The 20,293-nt window shown below is 36.7% G+C and overlaps 4 protein-coding genes across 4 annotated transcripts; 1 reads left to right on the top strand and 3 right to left on the bottom strand.

Annotated features, from left to right (window-relative positions):
• Nucleotides 1-911: 911 nt before the first annotated feature.
• LOC132171137 (sm-like protein LSM4) lies at nt 912-3,920 on the bottom strand. The gene is made up of 8 exons (XM_059582373.1): nt 3,803-3,920; nt 3,560-3,595; nt 3,309-3,350; nt 3,083-3,181; nt 2,887-2,964; nt 2,176-2,215; nt 1,621-1,788; nt 912-1,240 (listed from the first exon to the last, which is right to left on the bottom strand). Exons 2-8 carry the CDS (start codon nt 3,560-3,562, stop codon nt 1,218-1,220), a joined length of 453 nt encoding a protein of 150 aa, XP_059438356.1. The 5' UTR covers nt 3,563-3,595; nt 3,803-3,920; the 3' UTR covers nt 912-1,217.
• A 1,451-nt stretch (nt 3,921-5,371) lies between these two features.
• On the bottom strand, nt 5,372-13,844 carry LOC132171517 (DNA mismatch repair protein PMS1). Its single transcript, XM_059582848.1, has 11 exons — nt 13,440-13,844; nt 12,495-12,818; nt 11,101-12,285; nt 9,822-10,093; nt 9,607-9,733; nt 9,034-9,102; nt 8,791-8,864; nt 7,351-7,416; nt 6,237-6,340; nt 5,914-6,095; nt 5,372-5,694 (listed from the first exon to the last, which is right to left on the bottom strand). Exons 1-11 carry the CDS (start codon nt 13,677-13,679, stop codon nt 5,569-5,571), a joined length of 2,769 nt encoding a protein of 922 aa, XP_059438831.1. The 5' UTR covers nt 13,680-13,844; the 3' UTR covers nt 5,372-5,568.
• A 1,146-nt stretch (nt 13,845-14,990) lies between these two features.
• LOC132169133 (early nodulin-75-like) lies at nt 14,991-15,452 on the bottom strand. The gene has a single exon (XM_059580216.1). It carries the CDS (start codon nt 15,450-15,452, stop codon nt 14,991-14,993), a length of 462 nt encoding a protein of 153 aa, XP_059436199.1.
• A 2,578-nt stretch (nt 15,453-18,030) lies between these two features.
• On the top strand, nt 18,031-19,969 carry LOC132169132 (uncharacterized). The gene has a single exon (XM_059580215.1). The coding sequence runs from the start codon at nt 18,031-18,033 to the stop codon at nt 19,954-19,956; it is 1,926 nt and encodes a 641-aa protein (XP_059436198.1). The 3' UTR covers nt 19,957-19,969.
• The last annotated feature ends 324 nt before the right edge of the window (nt 19,970-20,293 follow it).

Here is a 20,293-nt window from a genome sequence, read left to right as displayed (position 1 = left end):
AAGAAAGAAGAAGAAAATCAAAGGGAAAGGTGGAGAAAATTCTCTTGCTGGATGGAGGCGTGAGATGAGAGAAAATAGGGAATGGGTGGGAGATATTTTGGGTTTTTAGGGTTTGGTTCATGGGCGGGTAGAATCGGGGCGGGGCGGGTACCCGCATGAAAAAAATGTCTAAACCCGCTACCCGCCCCGCCCCGCATGGGTTGGATAAATTTTACCCGAACCCACAAAAATACACATAAAATCCGGTCAGTTCGGGGCGGGTTTGCGGGTTTTGCCCAGTCCAAAGCATTTCTATTCAGTAAATTTATTTTTCAATCTAGAGAACACTTTTTAACTGCCTAATTTTAAAAAGTTATTTACATTTATTATTTCATTTCACTATTCTTTCTTTATATTTTACTGAGAATGTCACAGATTTGAAGCGTACCAATTATTTTTCTAAATTGCCGAGTTGAATACATCTCTTTTTGCTTCCATTTTAGCATTCTTTTGGCTAGCTGTATGAGATTGTTCTAAGCGATCAATTTCCATTTTTTCTGGATAGAAGGATATTACGACACAAACAAAAAAAAGAAAAAGATGGAAGCATCCTATAGTTGGTAAATATAAATAGAAGACTTGCACACTTAGAGAAATCAGAAATCTGAAAACCTATCACATTGCCAGGGTCTTCACATTTTCAAGTGAAGAAGACTACAAACTCGTAACCGAGACAAATGGAGAAGGTGGTATATATGAACTAGAACTTGCAAATCAATCTCATCCACCGATCAGCACTCAGAAATTGAAGGGAATTCACAATACTATGTTATCATTGATTTCCATATTCGTACATAGATTTGGTAATCAAATCTAGCGTTCTCATTGAATTTAACCCTTATAATAAGGATAACACATGAAGAAATTAAAAAAAAAAAACCACCCAATCATTGAGCTCTTTTTTATTTTATTTTTTTTGGGTTAAGTTTGAATCGTTGAGCTAAACAGAAAAATCAAAGTACAAGCTTCACACTAAGTTCTGCGATACAGCACCTACAATAGCTACATAAAATTAAGCATTCCAAGTGAATAAACTCTTTTGAGGACGGGGAAACATTGGAGCAACTAACCATCCGGACGTTACCCAAAAAATATTAACCACCCAGACAGTACATATGAGGTTGGACACCAATGCCTTTATGCTGTTTATTAGAAGTTGTTCCACACCGTAACATAAATCAGCCACGGCCACGCCCTACACCTGTCCAGAAAATTATATACATTTGATTGGTAAGTCAAGTTCTTATGCGCTCATTCACAAACGTTAGGCTGAATATACCATGAAAAGAAAAAAAGAAGTGGGTATATAAATTTTAAACCCTAGAGTTATTGTCTATCAGCAGCTTGTAATAAGTGACTTTTGTTTTTTTTGTTTTTTTTCTTTTCTTTTCTGTGCGGCTTGAAATGGGAGACTACAAAAGCATACAATCTAACCGTTGTTCTTTCTGTGCTTAATAGGACAGAATCCATCATATGCGTATTTACTTTTTTTTGATAAGGAGTAAGATCATACGCGTATTTACTTTCTATGCCACAAATAAGAAATCACAAAGAAATATATATTGGTTTAGATAAGTTCACCTCTGTTTCCGCCGGTCTTTCCACCAGATCCACCTCTGCCTCGGCCTCCACCGGGACCCTTAGCACTTCCATCATCCAAACCACGCCCAATTCCTTTTGCTTGGCGTCCTCCAGGACCATCCTCCCTACCTCGTCCTCTTCCGCGCCCTACCCCAAGTGGCCTCCTATCTGGAAAATGCAATTAATCAAATAAGAAGCTAAATTTAAGTAATTTCCAATTTTCTAAATGTACAAGGCTTTATTTTACCCCATTGCAGGGCGAAAAGCCCAAAAGAAAACTCAAAGCAGGACCATGCTCGGGTAAAACTAAATCATTTTAGTTCAAATATGATATTTACAGTAATTTTTGCTGCTCTAGACAAGAACCAATCCTTATAACCGCGAAATTTATGTTGACCATAGTGATGCATCCAGATACAGGTCACAACCCAATTTCTACAAACTCAGGTATGCAAGACGCTTCTTTCAAAATAGCTATCTATCTAAACTTTCTCCTCAAGTGGAGTAGTGAGAATATGACCAAATACCCTAGTCTTATCAGACGAAAGAGTATACCTGAGCGGTTCTTGGTTTCTTCCTGAACTTTATCTATCACCTGAAAATACAAAGGAAACAATACTAGATTGATGAAATTGACCACTAAAACAACCAAAAGAAAAGAGGAACAAATGGACCAATGCAAATGATTACAGAACCATGGCATCCAAATTTTAAATACATCAGAGCCAACTGTCAACATCATTCAATTTCACAACAATACTAGATCCTGGAGTCATAAAGCCAAAGCCAATGCCAATGTGTTTCATTCTGATCCTCATCCAATCAGGAAGATATAAAAATGTATACGCCATGAAGATATAAAAATAAAGGTGGCATCCATGTAGGTTGAATCCAATGCAAAAACGAAGAAGTGATTACATATCCAAATTAGAAAGGCACGAATCTTTACTGTTCAGTCAATAGAAGAACTTATCAAATGCAATTAGCTCGAAAGAAAAAGAAACCTCTTTTGACCACTATAAAACAATGATAGCACCTTCCACAAAGCACAATGCAAACTCTAATCATGCCTTACTTAATGCTACTCGACAACATAAATAACTAACAACACAGATAGCATAGATGCTAGATAAAATTAAGAATCTCATGATGGATTCCAAATGCACTAATCTATGAAAAGAGAGAGACATTCAAAATACAAAGATGAGCACACTGCACATATGTTCTATATTATTTGCAGATAATTAACAACACTATTTAACATACCTCATCAGGAACTCGAAGGTACTTGATTGTATTCCCACGGATGTAGCATTCAGGCATTCGCCAAAATCGATCACCATCCTGCATCATGATTCCGATAACATTTGGTTATAATCTTAATAAGAAAGAAACATTCCCATTATCAAGCAAAACTTGATTTGAAGAACAAAAGCGAGTTCGTCTATAAGCAATATATTACTTTAGAGGTACAGATAACTTCACGAAGATGAATGTTCATCCAAGTATCACAGTTGACCAAATGCCCATTGTAGGTCTCCCCATTTTTCAGTTCCACCAACTGTTACAATGCATAACAAATTCACATTACGAATCCCTAAGCATAACACAATAATGTCTAGGAAGCATAATAACCTAGGTCTCTTTTCAATGCATAAAAATTTTGATATGGAAATGAAAGCTCTTACCATTGGGTGCCCTTGGGCACTCTTAAGTAGAGAAAGTGGAAGCTGCAACAGCCAAAGAAAAAAAGTGAGTAGCATTTTTTTTTTTTTCAAAAAATAAGGAAATAATATATTTAGGATCAAAATTAATTAGGGTTTTGGTCCTAATTCTCGGTTTTCCTTCGATTTCTCGGCAACCAAACAGAAGATTAAAAATTATATATATATATATATATATATATATATATATATATATATATCGTAGAGTAACGTACCATATTTTAGGGCACAGAAAGAAGACCAAACAAAACCTGCAACAAATTTCAAACTTGAATTAGATCGAGCAATAATCTATAATTACCAATAGAGTTTAAAACACAAACCCTAAAAAAATAAAAAAAAAAGGCTACTGATCTGTGCTCTTACACGCAGAGAGATTGCGTGTACCGCAAAGAATGAGGTGGAATATTAAGAGTAATCGAGGTTTGAAACCCTAAACTAGGAGAAACGGAGCTTACCGTTTTAAGAGGCTTCGATCGCTACTTCTTGAAGAGAAAGAAAATTAGTTCCGAGGGATCGTTGAAGCTGGCTGTTATTTTTGCTGTGACCGCCTCTATGTATATTGTATAGCACTAGTTTAAGACAAATTTCCTTTTACTATATATCCGACTTAAATAATAAATAATAAAAATAAAATTATTATAATTATCATTTTACAAACAAATAGTTTTCCAGGCTCTCCACCCACAACTCCCTCCTCTTCTTCTTCTTTTAACAGGAGATTTTCTCCCTTTTTTTCTTTTTTTCTTTTTAGTTGAATTAAATTTTTTTTTTTAGTCTATTAAATTGACATGTTTTTAAAGTATGTAATTTTTATATACATTTTTAATAGAGCACATGGTTAAAACTATATTCGAGAATGTTACAAATGTCAATTTGGTAAATTGGTTAGAAAAATTTTCTCGAGCTCCGATCTAACTTAGAGAAAATTTTTGTTCAATTATTATTAACGTTCCCAATTTTTTAACATATTTAAGAAAAAAAAATCAAATATTATTGAAAATGAGTTCTCTTGATCTTAAAGTTAATTTCCTTTTAGTTTGGAGATAAGTAATAAATACATCTTTTATTATAATAAATAATTTAAAAATAAATAAATAAAGTGACATACTTGATACAGTTCTTAGATAACATAGATTTTTTTTAAAAAAATTATTTTTTGTTTTTTTTTTAAAAAAAAAAAATCCATGTAACAACAATAGTCAATACTCACTTGGATGGAGTTGTAGTTGTCATTGTTGTTCTTGTTCGCTTTAGAGCTATAATGTCATGGGACTCATTTTGAGTAATGATAGACGTCACATGTGTCATACTTAAAATTGATGTAATTTATAAAATTATCATTAAATTTGTAATAAATCATTATCAAATTTTGATCCAATAGTGATTTTAAAAACTACCCCAAATTTGCATCGGCAATCATTTATTGACTTGGAGATTGTTTCGCCAATAAACAAAATCAGGTAAAAGGTTTTTGTTTAAAAATTCATTAGAAAAAAATTATGTCTTAGAAAGGTCAAAAAAATAATTAAAAAAAAAAACCCACAATTTAAAATCACAAGGGAGAATGTGTTTTCGGTAACGCTCAATTTTAAAAGTTTAAACTGCAATTTTTCCTAACCCTAATTGTGTAATTGAAAATATAATTTTTATTAACTGCATTTTGAAATCACCATTTTTTCAAACTGCGCATTTTGAAACAGTTATAGAGAAGGGACCCTCAAACTAAGGATCATCATTTCTTATTAAAGTCTAGTACCAATAAAAGAAAAAAAAAAAAAAAGTTTTAGTTAGAATTAAAGTGAATAAGAGGATGAGCAGGAACAAGAATATAACCCTTGTGCAGGAACTCAGCCCGTCTTAACCTGTCCCACAAATAGCCGTTCTCTTTCCATTCTAAATCAGTCCATATCCAACCCCTTATGCCTACCAGCTCCTGAGAGCTGTTGTCTATTACTTCCCAGAAAACTTTCATGCGCCCAGAAATATAGTGTCTATGCCCCAAGTGTTGGTTTAGATGATACACGGGTTTAAAATTTATCTTCCAGAGTAAACTAATTGATAATTAATAGAGAATCCAGAAATCCAGCCCCCAAAATTATATACATGGAGTTCCTGAATATAGGTGAATGCAGTATCTTTACATGGATTTATAAAGTTACATAAAGTTACGGATAATACGTTCAATAAATCCCCGGCCGGTGTATATTCAAGGACAGATCCATCAAGAGTTCACATCATTTTCTTCTGATTTTTTGTAAATGGTTGTCAAGTCAACCAAATGACGCATGGTTGGCCTGCCATGCGGACAATTCCAAGGAGAATTCAGGTCTGCCAAATGCTCGAGTATCTGAAACCAGCAAGTTTACCAGAAATGTGACTCTTTTATTTCTATCTCTAATGTTTATAATGATGATGAGTTATCCATAAAAATTGAAAAGACAGTGACTATAGAAGCTCAGGAAATTAGGAAGGTTCAAAGTGACAAAATGCATGATACTCCTAGCGGCAAAAATTCAGCAGTAAAAGATTATGCTTGACACAGATGAGAGTAATCTAGAATTATTACCTTCTGCATCTCATTTCTTCCTAGCGCATCTCCAATCATAACAGACGACCTGCATGCACGTGAAGCCAGCATTGCACGAACTCTGGTTGGGCATACAGAGTCAGAAGTGTCTGTTTTGTAACTACCGATTATTGAGCATTCCCCTTGGCTATCGGCAAGAGTAGAAATCAGATCCTTGACATCTGTTCAAAGAAATACTGATAATGAATGTCAAAATTTTCATATGAAGACATTGTAACAAATTGCCTAAATGGTCATGAAATTCAAAATCAGTAGCCTTTACAGTAGAAAATCATGGAAAATCTGAAAGCAACAACAACGACCTTCAACTCCAAAAGTAATGTTTTTACTGAACGGGACAGCTTTTAATCTAAAATGTTGCCCAGGTGGAGCATATGGATCCTCTTCCAAAGTAAAGCCATTCTTCCTGAAATTGGAAATTATCAGAATCCACATTACAGTAAGAATTTTTTTTTTTTTTTTTTTTTTCAAAAGTACCAGCAAAGCACAAATCCTGCTGTTATGTAGTTTTAGAAATTAGTATACGTTTGAACAAAAGTGCATAAATGGATGAGATCAACACCAGACTCTACTTGAAAACAAGACTAAACATGAAAGAATCCTAGTGATTCACTAGCAGAATCTCTAATGCAAGTCATTGTAATCATAATATCATGCACCAAGTTCATATCAAAGCTCCCTTTAATCAGGTGCAAGGGTTAAGCATCTACGCTTGCATAGGCTTTGCTTATCTTTGAAACAACTAATGCATCTAAAATTTGCGTTATGCGTATGCGAGGTATATTCAGTAGAAGGATATTTTTCAAAAGAAAATAAATTTAAGAATGCGAAGAGAAAGGGTTGACAATGAGCTTTACAGTTGATGTCAACGGAAGAAACTTAAAGTAAATGAAAATTTAAGAAAAACATAAAAGCAAAATAGAGCCTAAAAACTAAAAAATCTATAGCAATTCAACTAGAGATTGAATCTGATTGAACTCGAGGTCCTACACTGTCAAAGACTTTTATCTCCCTGCTTTTCAGCCCTAATTTTGACAGTCACTCCATCATCAGCAATGACTCTTCCTGAAGCAACTCATTCGGACCCCAACAAGAGCCAAGGTATGTTCTAATTATGATATGTACTCACAGTCAGCATGTTTGGTAACCATAATTGTCATGTGGTTTTGGCACCCACATTTTTCAACCAAAGTTACAATTCCCGGTTACCAACTAACGATTGCCTGCATGGCCTTTTCTCCTGAAGCAAGTAGACCTCTACTTCGCCCAGGGGGGTGTTGGTGGAGGGTTATACTTTAGTGATTAAAATGTTAACAGCCTAAGAAAATATAAGCAAAACAAGTTATTCACTTTTGGTTTCAGCTGTACGATGAAAATATGAATAAGCAAATAAAACAGAATCAGATGATGTTGTACCTAATTATGTCCATATGCATTGAAGCAACCACTTCTTCTTCAGGAGACAACTCCAACCTCAGTGGCCTGTGCACATAATTTTTGAAGCAAATGTTCAGAATTCAATTTCTAAAAGATGCGGACATACGCAAAGCAATAATAACAAAATGCATGGAAGACAAACAACCACAATCCCATGTGTATAATTTAAGTAAGACACTTCACTCAAAAGTTAAAATCTACCTCAGCACAAGGATTCTTCACAGCAATGACTTGGAGAATACTACAACCATAACCCGTCCCTGTTCCACATGACAGACAAGCTAAATGCAAATATGAATGGCAGATATTTTTGAATGTCATTTGGATTCCTAAGGTTCTAGCAGCTCCCAGATGAATATAATCTACTCATAACATCTGAGTTTTGCTACTTCTGTAGCAGAAGAGATTGTTATCCTGTGTTAACAAGTTGAGGAAAAGGGACAGGTGGAAAAGTATACAGTAGCTGCACAGAAGGGTTTGACATACTAGTCGAAGTATCATAACATCTGAGTTTTGCTACTTCTGTAGCAGAAGAGATTGTTATCCTGTGTTAACAAGTTGAGGAAAAGGGACAGGTGGAAAAGTCTACAGTAGCTGCAAGGAAGGGTTTGACATACTGGTCGAAGTACGGTTCTGCTCTCTGGAGATGCTACATCCAGGGGAAATGAGTTATAAGATAGTTGGAATTACCAAATTGAGGATAACTTTGATCCTGTACATCCAATCCTCCAGCTAACAAAGTAAAGATCAGGTTTGATTGGTTAGTTTTTCCAATAAAATGATCCTAATCTTCCACAACCATGTTCATCCTCCATAGCAATTACTTACAACAGCCCCCAGAAATCTAGGCATATAAAAGCAATATGTGTTCTTGTGTGTGCACAAGCATGCAAAAAAAAAAAAAAAAAGGATGATAATTATCTTCAAAAATCAAACTGTAAGACAAACAACATAAATTCTGACTTTAGCATCAATCATCATATATCAAACAATGAACCTTCAACTTAAAACTTAAAAGTAGGTCCCATGATTAGAAAATTTTATGCATTTAGCTTTGACGTTTTCCTTTTTCCTTCCTCACAATTACAAATTACATGTACAACAACAAATTCTAAACCCAGAAAGGAAGAAGCCTATTACACAAACAAAATGCAACCTCTAAAGAAAAGAGTCCCAACTAATGAAGATAAAACATTTTCTTTTACTACTGTTGGAAAATACAAGGTCATAAACTAGATTCCAAATGTCACGCAAAAGTTTATATCTTGGAAGAGAAAAAAGGAGTTTTCAATATGGTTTTAGCAACACATGTAAATGCTTGTCAACCTATATTTGTCATCAATGTTTAATAATTTAGTGATCTACCTCACGAGGAGTGCAAGCATGTTTAATTGAGGTAAATATATAACAATATCTCACCGGAGCAAAGGCTGTTGGTTCAAGATAGTTGATTGACAAAGATGCTCAAAATTGAATTTCTCATCAGCAGCATGCTGAAAATAGAGAAAAAAAAATTATAAGAAAAAGCTTCTAATGAAAATGTAAGTAACTGCAAAACCTAAATTTATTTAGAGAAGCTTTTTCAAGAATGTAAGGTTCAATTCAGAGGCTAAAAAGCTTTTCGATATTGAAAAAAAGAAGCAAGAAAGAATGGAATATTACCTGATCCACGATAAATAGATCTTGATCTAACTTCCCAATGATAAACCCCAGGTTGAATTGCCCAATTACCTATAAGTAGAAGCAGCAGTTTGTTAGTACTAATTAATATAACCAGAATGTACATACGGTTTGGGACTTGAAGTGAGGTAGGGATGGGTAAAGAAAAGGCCCATCCATGTATAGCAGCGTTTTCTCCACAAACGCTGCTGAATTGATTAGGGGACAAAAATTGATATTTGAAAAAAATTTAAGAATATTTCATAGCATAGACTAGGTGGGATGTTAAAGGAAAAGAAGCCTAACACAAACCTAATTGGTTTATATCAGGTGGGTCGAAACTGTACATGGAAAGGATTAAATGCCCAGAAAGAATTTTCAAGATGGCATAGCAAGCCTTTCACATCAAAATGAAAAAAAAAAAAAAAAAAAAAAAATGGCAAAAAGCAAAAAGGATCAGTCAACCGGTCAAGCAAACTGGACAGGTAATTTTCCTTTTTTATTTACCTTTAGTATACTCAAGCTAATTAATGAATCTGTGAAAATATATAAACAACGAACACTTCCTACAACAACCTTCATTCTACCAAAGTCCATCTTTCTGAAAAGTCTTTCCAACTCAGTAGTAGCTGCAGCTAAAGCCTTTGCCTTGCGCTCCTCATTATCCAGTTGAGAAAGCTCCAAAGTTGCAGCGGCATAGCACCTAGCAGTGATCATACCAAGCACTCCAGTAAAATACAGAGCATAATCATAACCTCTCCTTCTTTAAAAGGGAGCAACACTTTAAATACCTTTTCATCTTCACATTTCCATGTTTATAACCAGTAAATTGCAATCTGGACAGCCTCTGCTGCCTCTTTGTCTTCAAATCTTGAAAACTAAATTGCAAGGTGGAACATCTCTGCAGACCAGAAGAAGGCCTTGGAGCATCTAGTATGGGACCAGAAGAATTCAAAGAAGCAGAAACTGAAAGATATTCTGGTGTATTTTTGAGATCCTTGCTAGATGAAGCAACTGAGGCTGTAGTAGAAGAAGGCACCACTTTCTCTTGATCCTCTGGTTCCTGAAATGAACTAGTTACTTAGAAACAGAGAGGGGAAAAGAACACACTTAAACTTCAACAGAGAGTAATTACATCTAGGATTACCTATTGTTCTTTAACTAGTGAAGAGTAATTGATTATCATGACATTCATGTTTTAGTGGTTACACAATTAATGCCATTATAAAAAATAATAATAATAATAAAAAGACCTCTTCAATCTTGTTACATTTTATTTGGTTGACAAAAGAACACCAAACAAAATTCAAGCTTCTTGGTTGAAAAGTCATGACCATATGTTTTGTGCTGGTTGTCCATATAGCAACATTACAAGCCAAGCATAATATTTTTTTTGATGAATACAAGCCAAGAATATTATGGAACTGATTGAGTGTCATCATTGAAGGGTTTTCGCCGGTTAAGACCAGCTTCAGCTTTTAAGATATTCAAGTTTCATTCCTTTTTTTTGTTCTTACATCTTTGCTTATCATTTTTTTTTTTTTTTGATAGGTAATATCAATTTATATAAAAGCGCAAAGGGGCGCAACACATGTACATGGGAAGTATACAATAGAGCCCACGTATACAATAGCTTTTAAGCTGAAAATGAAGCACATAAGTCTAAAAAAGCTACAAGCGTTGAAGCTTGAGACGAATGCCACATTACTTTCCATGAGAACAGTGTTTGGAGCACCCTTTTCTTCAACTCTATGAGTGGCCCTCAAAACTCCGTGCATTTCTTTCTCTCCATAACAAATGATACACGGTCCTCAAAACTCCGTGTATTCAAAGCTTTTTAATAATTACAGATAATGCTTTCAATTGTTTATACACATTTGTAAAACAACTTAAAATTTTCAACATATTGCACAAACCCCATTATTCCACAACTTATAGCAAGAAATCAATAAACATATATTAAAGTAGATTTTTAAATTGAAATAAAGAGTATTTTTATTTTTATACCAGTTACACTGAAAGGAAACAAGATTGAAAAAAAATTGAAGAAAAGAAGCAAGTGACACACACCTTTCTGGGTTCTCCATCATTAGGACTGCCTCTAGAAGAAAGTGGATTTCCAATTTCATTGATGATCCTGTCTGCTCTAAGATACCTTGAAGGTTCATTCTCATTCATTATATCAGAACTATCAACCTGGTCATTGCTTGTTGGGTATCTTGAAACTGCATCATGCCTTTCAGAATCACTATTCTTTAAATGACAAGAAAGAGTTTGATTTCTAAGGATAGGCATTTCAGATAGCATTGTACTAATATTTTCATGCTTTCTTTTATTAACAGTTACAAATTTGTTAAGTGAGGATTGAACACAGCTTGTACGACTTCGTGAATCTGTATTTGCAGTAATTCCATTGTCAACTGCTCGTGAAGGGGAGGAAGCAATTTGATCGATTGTATCATTATCGAGGCGACCAGTCAATTGCCTACTGTTATCAGCCTTCTTAGTGCCATGTACTCTGAGAGTGAAATTTTTCTCCATTAATTTGTCAGTAGTATTTTTGATTGATCCTTCTAGATCATGCAATTGCTGCTGTGCGTTTTCATCAGTTCTGAGAGGAGTTCCACCCTCCATAATGTGCTCCTCAATTACTTCTATATCACTGCCATCTGAAGATAATTGTTTTAACAACAAAGGAGATTTCTCATGAGGAGAACACAACTCACGTCCTTCCTCAGTATGCTCCTCAACTTTATTAACAGAGTAACAGGCATTACTTGGGGAATATATCTGTTGTAAAGCCTCCCTCAGGGCAACCAATATGGAGCTTTCATCAGAAAAAAATATTTTCCTTTTATTAGGAGTTACATTGACATCACATGCTCTTCTTGGGACAGTAAAGTTCATGATTGCAATTGGATATTGCCGGGAGTTTGCACCTTTATACAACTCATTTACCAGCTTGCTGACCTTAGGCATATCCACTGGTCGACCATTTACAAAAAAGAATTGTCTATCTCCTAAGTTGCGTCCACTACCCTGTCCTGGCTTGGAAAGGAAGCCATCAACTTTGCAATTGTCTGATATACATATATTCACAGGCTCCAAGCAGCTGAAGATGTTCATGCCAAATACTGTAATGATGTTATCTTTAAGAGAATCACTTCCTTGTGTTTTAATTACCACAGACTTTACATTTTTCCCTGTTGTGTTGGTGCAGACTAACCGGACTCCTTTTGCAATTAAGGCATATGCCTGAAAATTATAAAATGAATATGATGATGATCGTGACAAACAATCATGAAGAATATGAGCTTTCCATATATATACATATCTACGGTATAAAAATTGTAGCTAAATTCCAATAACTGGTTGGTTTAATGAAATTTGGCATTAAGATTGCACACAAAGCACTATACAACATCTACAAAATTAAAGTTATGTCACAGAAAAGAGAAACTCACATTCACTAATGAAATAAGCTTCCCATATTCCTTGCGAATATTGCGCCTGAATTCTTTGCTTCGCACTGGTAAATTCGAGAACAACTTCTTAACAGCAACTGTGGTACCAATTTGACGTGCTGTTTTCTTTTCATCTACCAGTAAACCAGAATGGTCATAAGTCAAATGCGTCGCAACTGACTCATTCTTCGTCCTAGTCTCCACAGTCAAATCCCCTAAAGCGCAGAGTGAACTCAATGCCTCCCCCCTGAATCCAAACGTGGTCAATGACTGAAGATCAGGAAAATCAGATAATTTTGATGTGTGATGCTTGAGCGCAAGAACCTGCAACAGTTTGAAAACGACAACAATTATATGCTACACCATGCAATGAACTAATGACTGATTTTACAAACAACAATTAAAAACATTCTTGAAAAACTAAATAAGATCGAATTTGTGCACATCAAGGAAGAGATGAACACTTTTTATCCCAATTGATTTACCCAGAGTAAGCACAAAGTTCCACAATTACCATTCATAAAATTTCATAGAAGAACTTCTTTCCCAAATAAGAGACATAATAAACCCACCTAATTTCATATAGGAATTTCTTCTCAAATAGGAGATATAATGAACCCAAAAGTCATGATCCCATAAAAAAACTTTTAATCAAATAAGGGACATAATCAACCCACTAAGTCACTAACAATTAAAGATGTACATATATCAAGTTGGGGCAATGTAAGTTATTCCGAGCGTGAGCAAGCTAAATGGCACTTTACCATCGGATAGATATAACAAGTGTGAATATTTAATATAACATAAGTGTTCCCAAAAATGTTCTCTGAGAATCAGAATCAGAATCACAAAACTGTTCCCAAAAATGAATGGAAATTCGCATTGAGCTAACTTAACAGTCACTATGCTACCTACAAGACAAACCCAACTGCTCTTCTTTGTTACCTTGAAGTTATTGGGCGAAATACCGAAGCCGTTGTCGATGACCCGGAACCACTCTTCACCGTACTCTTTCAGAGCGATTTCGATGCTGGTGGCGCCGGCATCCAAGCTGTTCTCCACCAATTCTTTCACCGCGGACGTGAGGTCCAGAATCACTTGGCCGGCGCAGATTCTGTGGACCGCGCCTTTGTTTATAGGTTTGATCGCGGTTGGAGAATCGGCTGGAGTTTCTGCCGCTTCCATTGAAGCCCCTAATTGAACGAATTGAGCAGTTCAGAGTAGAAACCCCATCTAACAATTGTACGTTGCTCGATCGAAAGTGAGAGAAACCCTAGTTGGCTACTATTAGACTTCGGATTTTGCCGCCAAAACAGTCGGGAAGCGAAGCTGTCCTTGTGTGGTGGCCGGGGGTAAAAAATTCATTTGAGTAATGCTGCCACTCATATCATTTAGCATAATTATTTTAAAATTTACGTGACTTATTTATTTTTTATTTTTTTAAAAGTAATTGACATGAAAAATCATTTAAATTACGTTACATAAGTTCGATATGAAATGAGTATAAAGAGTAATATTATTTGTCATCAAGGAGGCTCAATCGGCTGTAGTCTACATCTCATAAAACGAAAGACATTAAATCGATTTTTTTTTTTATATCTTTTTCCTCCTATTGTGCAGGCATGTCAAATAAATAAATAAATAAAGTAAACATTATTTGTTCCATTTTATTTTCATCTCATAATTATTGACAAAGATTTTAATCGAAGAGACATTATTTTATTGTTAAGATTTAATTTTATTACATTTAATAATGTGTCATTTTATTTACAAATTTTAAATGACTAGCAACATATTCACTATGAAGTAATATCCAGTCGTGTTAGGGTTTGTAGTATTTTTCTTATTATTTTCATAACCAAATATCTTTCTATACAAAACACTCGAGTTACAGGATGGGTTAGAGATGATAGAAAATTGCTACAAACTAGTTTGTAATTATTTTATATAAACTCATCAAATAAAGTGATATGTGTTCCTTTACTGTGAAAAACACATGTTTTTTTAATAACATTTATTTCTCACGTGTTTTTTTAATAACTATGAGACACATATCACTTGATTTAAAATAAATTTGAGCATGGAAGCTGCCCTGTTATAGAACAGAACCATATTTTACTTTTGTCTTGTTGATCAATAGTTCATGTTTTGGGCTTTAGCTTGTAAACATGATTGATGAAGATAAAATATTCATTATAGTAAATGTGACATTTCTGATTTTTCTGTCCACCAGCCAAATCTCCATGAAGCTAAAAAGAAAACGAATTTTCTTGAGCTTAGCAGCCATATTTTTATGTGGAAAGGGAAATTTATATTATAGATAGCTATAAAATAGTGAAGATGGCACTCATTGCTTAGGTTAAAGTAGAAAAATTCAGCATGTGCTACAAGCATAACAAGAGTCTAATGACCAGAGAAATTAATCCTCAGTAGGTAGCTAGTAATAATGCTGAAGCATAATGAGCTCTTATTTCTTTTGATGGGTTGTGGTGCAGACTAGTTAGGTGGCTGCCCCTTCCCGTATGGTGTTGGAGGAGGCAAAACCTTCCAGGGTGGTTTGTGAGGATCTTGACCATTTTCCAGTGGAGGGTGTCCGTGTCCGTGTCCATAAGGTGGCGATGGCAGGTGCTTTTTGTGTTTTGATTCTGGCTTCTCTGCCTCAGGAGTAGTAGGTTTGCACTTCAGTGTTGATGGCTTGTGTTTGTGCTTGTGCTTGTGCTCGTGCTCCGGGGGTTCCTTCTCCACCGGTGGTGATTTGCTGGTTTTGGGAGGTAGAGTTGGTGGCTCGTGCTCGGGGCTTGGCTGCTCTTCTTTAGGAGGTTGATAAACTGGGGTTGGTGGCTTGCTCACCGGAGGAGGATTGTAGACAGGAGATGGTGGCTTCTGGTAGTCGGCATTGGAGGCAGTGGTGAGAGCCACCAAGACAAGAAGCAAGACAAGTAGGTGTGTGTTAGACATCTTTGGCAATTGGGTCTCGATGATTCAAAACTAGAGCAATGGCTCCCCATTTTATAGTGTGATTTTGGGGCCTTCGTAGGCAGTATAAAATAGTGAGAAATTTTCTTTTCAAACCTCATTGACATTCTTAAATATTCTGAAAGTTATTTATAGGAATCTTAACTACCTAAACCTTGTCCTTTTGCAATTGCAGAATATAGTTACTCAGATAATGTTTGTTGGTGAACTACTTTCCTTTGGAATAACATGTTATCAAAGCTATGTCCTTCCTCAGTATGCTCCTCAACTTTATTAACAGAGTAACATGCGTTATTACTTGGGGAGTATATTTGTTGTAAATCCTCACTCAAGGCAAGCAATATGTAGCTTTCATCAGAAAAATATATATATTTTTCCTTTTATCAGGAGTTACATGATCAATTCTATTTATTAAATTAGAGATTTTTTTTTTTTTTAGTTTTTTTAATTTTTCTTAATTTTTAGAAGACAAGCATCCATTCGGGTGAATACAGAGCTCACACACAACACCACATTCGGTTGGGTAGCATTAACATACTAACTACTTAATTAATAAACTAAGTTAACTAACATATTACCATTATGACTAATCACAATGGCTCCACATTTGTAAACATTTTTGTTTTGTCCTCCCAAAATAAAAAGATTAACAATCAATTGAAGCACTAAACACTTTTAAAAACACAAAAAAAAGTTTATATATTTATGTCATATCAAAATATTTTTTCAAACAAAAAAAAAACACACACACACATTATCAAATAGAGCTGATATCGCTATATTTTTAGCCTAGCGTTATGAGGAGAATAATCCATATAGAAAGGGTGGGGTTGTTCAATCTTTTGGAGATATTGAAATGAGAAATGTTATACAAACTCCTAAATTATTATTATTATTTTTTTTTTTTTATAACCGGGGCCACATTTAGGGCTTCGCCCCCGACTAGATCTTCGAAACATCGTGCTAATAGAATAGTTATTCCATGTACCAAATATTTAAAAAATATATATATTTCAATTACAATATTAAAATGTTCACGGCACAAATGGTAGGTTCATTTATAATGAGTAATGGTAAACGTCAAATTATTTTATAAGTAATGCTAGAAGTCCTTTTTGTATTTCTTAAAAAATTATATGACTTTTAAAATCACCATTGAATTTGTGATTGATTACTATTAAATTTTAATCAAATATTAATTTTAAAAAATACCTCAATTTTTAAAGAATACAAGAAAAACTTATAGAATTACTCTAATTTTATGACTTTGTGACAAATGATAGTACGTGATTGAAATGAGAGCTGCTTCTATGCGGTTGGGGCAGAAAACCACCACTCACATTTTAACACGTCAGCTATCCAAGAAAAATGCAAGAAGCATATATGTTTGCAAAACACAAGATTAATCCTCCCACATTTGAGCCACCTCCTGCCTCCGCCACCACCGCCCATGCCTAGATGCTACCGCGCCGCCTCCTTTGTCTCTCTCTCTCTCTCTATTGGCCCCATGGCCACTCCTGGCCCAGCCACCCCTAGGCCATGGGGGTTGGCTGTGCCCGGGGTAGCTGGGGGTGGTTAGCGAGCCACCCCAGCTAGATCTGGGTGAGCCACCCTATTGGCCGAGGGTGGCCACGCGCCACCCCCACGAGGCCGATGGAAAGAGAGAGGAAGAGAGGAAGTGGGTGACGGCGACAGGGTGGCTGAATGGGGTGTGTGAAGGAATAATCAAGTGTTTTGTTCTCATTTAGCCATGGCTGTATTGAAGATATTCCCGATTGAAATATACTAATATTTTTTAAAACAATCATATACTCACACGTGTGTGTGTGTAAGTTATAAAAGTGTTGGCATTTTTCTTTTATAATTTTTTTTTTTGAAAGGATTCTTTCTTTTATAAATTGAAGGCACTTGAAATCCTCCAATGGCATCTAAATTAATAAATTTAGGGTAATGCTACGAAATAGACTTTCTCAAGGAAAAATATAATTTTCTCATCCATTTTCCCTCAGCATTTAGATCCACCCTCTCCTAGTAAATTAATGAAGCACCAGTTCTCATCCATTTTCTCCGTAAATGCTCGTCTGATCTGATCTGCGAAACCCGAAGTCGAAGAAAAGAATTCAAAAGAAGAAAACAAAGTGGGAGAAAGCATGGCAGGGGCAGTGTCTGCACTGTTCCTCTTGGACATCAAAGGCTGCATGCTGATTTGGCGTGACTACCGCGGCAAGGTCTCCGCTGTTTAGGCCGCGCGCTTCTTCACCAAACTCATCGAGGCGGTGGTTCTCTTCCTTATTTTTTGTATTTTTTATTTTCTTGGTGTTGATTTATGGTCCATTGTGGAGATTTTCTTCAATTTGCAAGCTTTCTCGAGAGATTTTCGTTTTAAAAAAAGAAACTGTGCCACGTCAGTTTCTTAAGGCGGTGTTTTTTTTCCTTGCCTCACACGAAACGTCGAGACTAAACCATGCATATATGGGTGGGTGGGAGTCTTCTGCTTTGTAAGGAGAGCTGAGGGACAGAGAGCCTCCAAAATCCTAAACCTAGAACAAGTTGAACAACAATGACCTCTGCCGGACGTCTTGTAGGCCCACCCGCCGCACGAAAGATTGCCATATCTGCCACCCAAAACCCCGCCGTAGCCTCCCAAATTCAAATATGCAAACCACCGACCCACGAAACGTACTCTGGGAGACCACCGATGGGTCTGACGGAAAACTTGTCTCCGACTTTTTTGTCGTCCGGGAACCCATGCCTCGACTTCTTCTTCCACGTGGTGCCCGATACCCCGGCGAAGGATCTGATTGAACGGCTGGAACTGGCGTGGGCGCACGATGCCCTGACCACTCTGAAATTGATCTTCAATCTGAGGGGTGTGAGAGGCACCGGGAAGTCCGATAAAGAAGGCTTCTACGTCTCGGCTCTTTGGCTCCACATAGTCCACCCCAAAACCCTGGCTCTCAACGTCAAGGCTCTTGCCGATTTCGGGTACCTCAAGGATTTGCCTGAAATTCTCTATCGGCTTCTCGAAGGCCCCGAGGTCAGAAAACTCGCAAAGGAAGCCTGGGAGGAGAGGAAGAATTCAAAGGATGGGAACAAAATTTCGCGGGGAAGGAAAAGATTTTTCAACAAAACGAATTCCCGGAAATTTAAGAGAGGGGGTGGTATATGGAAAAGGAGGGCTGTTTGGGAGGAGGAGGAGGAGATGTTGGGGCAATTGGATAAGGTGGTGGCTAGGGCTTTAAGGAAAGAGTGGGAAGTTTCGCAGGCTGCAAAGGCTTTGAACAGGTATAACAATGACTCTGATTACCGGTTCCTCTTCGATTGCGTTTGCGATGTGTTTGCAGAGCTTTTGAAATCGGATTTAGCGTTTTTGGGTGGTGGGGAGGTTCATAAGATTAGTCTTGCGGCAAAATGGTGCCCGACCATCGATTCGTCGTACGACAAGTCATTGTTGATATGCGAAGGGATTGCGAGGCGTGTTTTCCCAAGAGAGTGTGAGGAACAGTACGGGGAGATAAAGGAGGCGCATTATGCGTACAGGGTGAGAGATAGATTGAGGAAACAAGTTCTTGGTCCGTTGCATAAGGCATTGGAATTGCCCGAGGTGTATATGAGTGCCAATCGGTGGAAATCGTTGCCATATAACAGGGTGGCGTCGGTGGCCATGAAGACTTATAAGGGGCTGTTTGAGAAGCACGATCCTAAGAGGTTTCGGAGATATCTTGCCGAGGTGGAGAGTGGGAAGGCGAAGATTGCCGCTGGGGCATTGCTTCCCCACAAGATTATCCAGTCGCTGAATTATGATGAGGATGGTGGGAAGGTGGCAGAGCTTCAGTGGAAAAGAATGGTTGGTGATCTTGCCAAGAAAGGGAGGCTCAAGAATTGCATTGCGGTTTGTGATGTTTCCGGGAGTATGAGTGGGACTCCGTTGGAGGTGTGTGTGGCGCTGGGGCTGTTAGTTTCGGAGCTCAGTGAAGAGCCATGGAAGGGAAAGGTGATTACCTTTAGTGAGAACCCAGAGCTTCACTTGATTGAAGGGGATACTCTTCTTGACAAGACTGAATTTATAACGTACATGGATTGTTGTCTCAATACAGACTTTCAGAAAGTTTTTGACCAAATCTTGCAAGTTGCGGTGGAGGGCAAGTTGACAGAAGACCAACTGATCAAGAGAGTGTTTGTTTTCAGTGATATGGAATTTGATGAGGCTTCATCAGCTGACTCATGGGAAACAGATTACCAAGTTATACAGAGGAAGTTCCGGGAGAAAGGATACAACAAGGTGCCAGAGATTGTGTTTTGGAACCTTCGTAACTCGTCCTCAACTCCGGTGGTCGCCAGCCAGAGTGGGGTGGCGCTTGTGAGTGGGTTTTCCAAGAATATGTTGACTTTGTTCTTGGAAGAAGGTGGGATCGTTAATTCTGAGGGTGTGATGAGATCAGCAATCTCTGGTGAAGAGTACAAGAAACTTGCTGTGTATGATTGATATGTCAATGTAGTTATCGATCAGAAACTTGTTTTTAATCTTTTGAATTCTATCCTTTCTTGTAAAATGGTTTGCTTTCACAAATAAAGACGACAAAATTTGAGTATGAATGCTGCCCTGTTATAGAACATAACCATATTTTACTTTTGTCTTGTAGATCAATAGTTTATGTTTTTGGCTTTAGTTGGTAAACATGATTGACGAAGATAAAATCTTCATTATAGTACTAAATGTGACATTTCTGATTTTTCTGCCCACCAACCAAATCTCCAAGCAGCAAAAAATAAGACGAATTTTCTTGAGCTTAGCAGCCATTTTTACGTGAAAAGGGAAATTA

The sequence above is a fragment of the Corylus avellana genome, chromosome ca2 (assembly GCF_901000735.1).
Source record: "Corylus avellana chromosome ca2, CavTom2PMs-1.0".
In the NCBI taxonomy this organism is placed as follows: domain Eukaryota; kingdom Viridiplantae; phylum Streptophyta; class Magnoliopsida; order Fagales; family Betulaceae; genus Corylus; species Corylus avellana.
The sequence above is the reverse complement of the archived record's forward strand: the minus strand, read 5'-3'. Positions and strand labels throughout refer to the sequence as shown.

Coding starts and splice junctions, on each gene's coding strand:
- LOC132171137 (XM_059582373.1), bottom strand. Junction 3,182..3,308: donor GTGCCCAAGGGCACCCAATG/GTAAGAGCTTTC, acceptor GCATTGTAACAG/TTGGTGGAACTGAAAAATGG. Junction 1,789..2,175: donor AGAAACCAAGAACCGCTCAG/GTATACTCTTTC, acceptor TGCATTTTCCAG/ATAGGAGGCCACTTGGGGTA.
- LOC132169132 (XM_059580215.1), top strand. CDS start 18,031: ATGACCTCTGCCGGACGTCTTGTAGGCCCACCCGCCGCACGAAAGATT.
- LOC132171517 (XM_059582848.1), bottom strand. CDS start 13,679: ATGGAAGCGGCAGAAACTCCAGCCGATTCTCCAACCGCGATCAAACCT. Junction 12,286..12,494: donor AGCTTATTTCATTAGTGAAT/GTGAGTTTCTCT, acceptor TATAATTTTCAG/GCATATGCCTTAATTGCAAA. Junction 6,341..7,350: donor ATGCATATGGACATAATTAG/GTACAACATCAT, acceptor TTCCAATTTCAG/GAAGAATGGCTTTACTTTGG.
- LOC132169133 (XM_059580216.1), bottom strand. CDS start 15,452: ATGTCTAACACACACCTACTTGTCTTGCTTCTTGTCTTGGTGGCTCTC.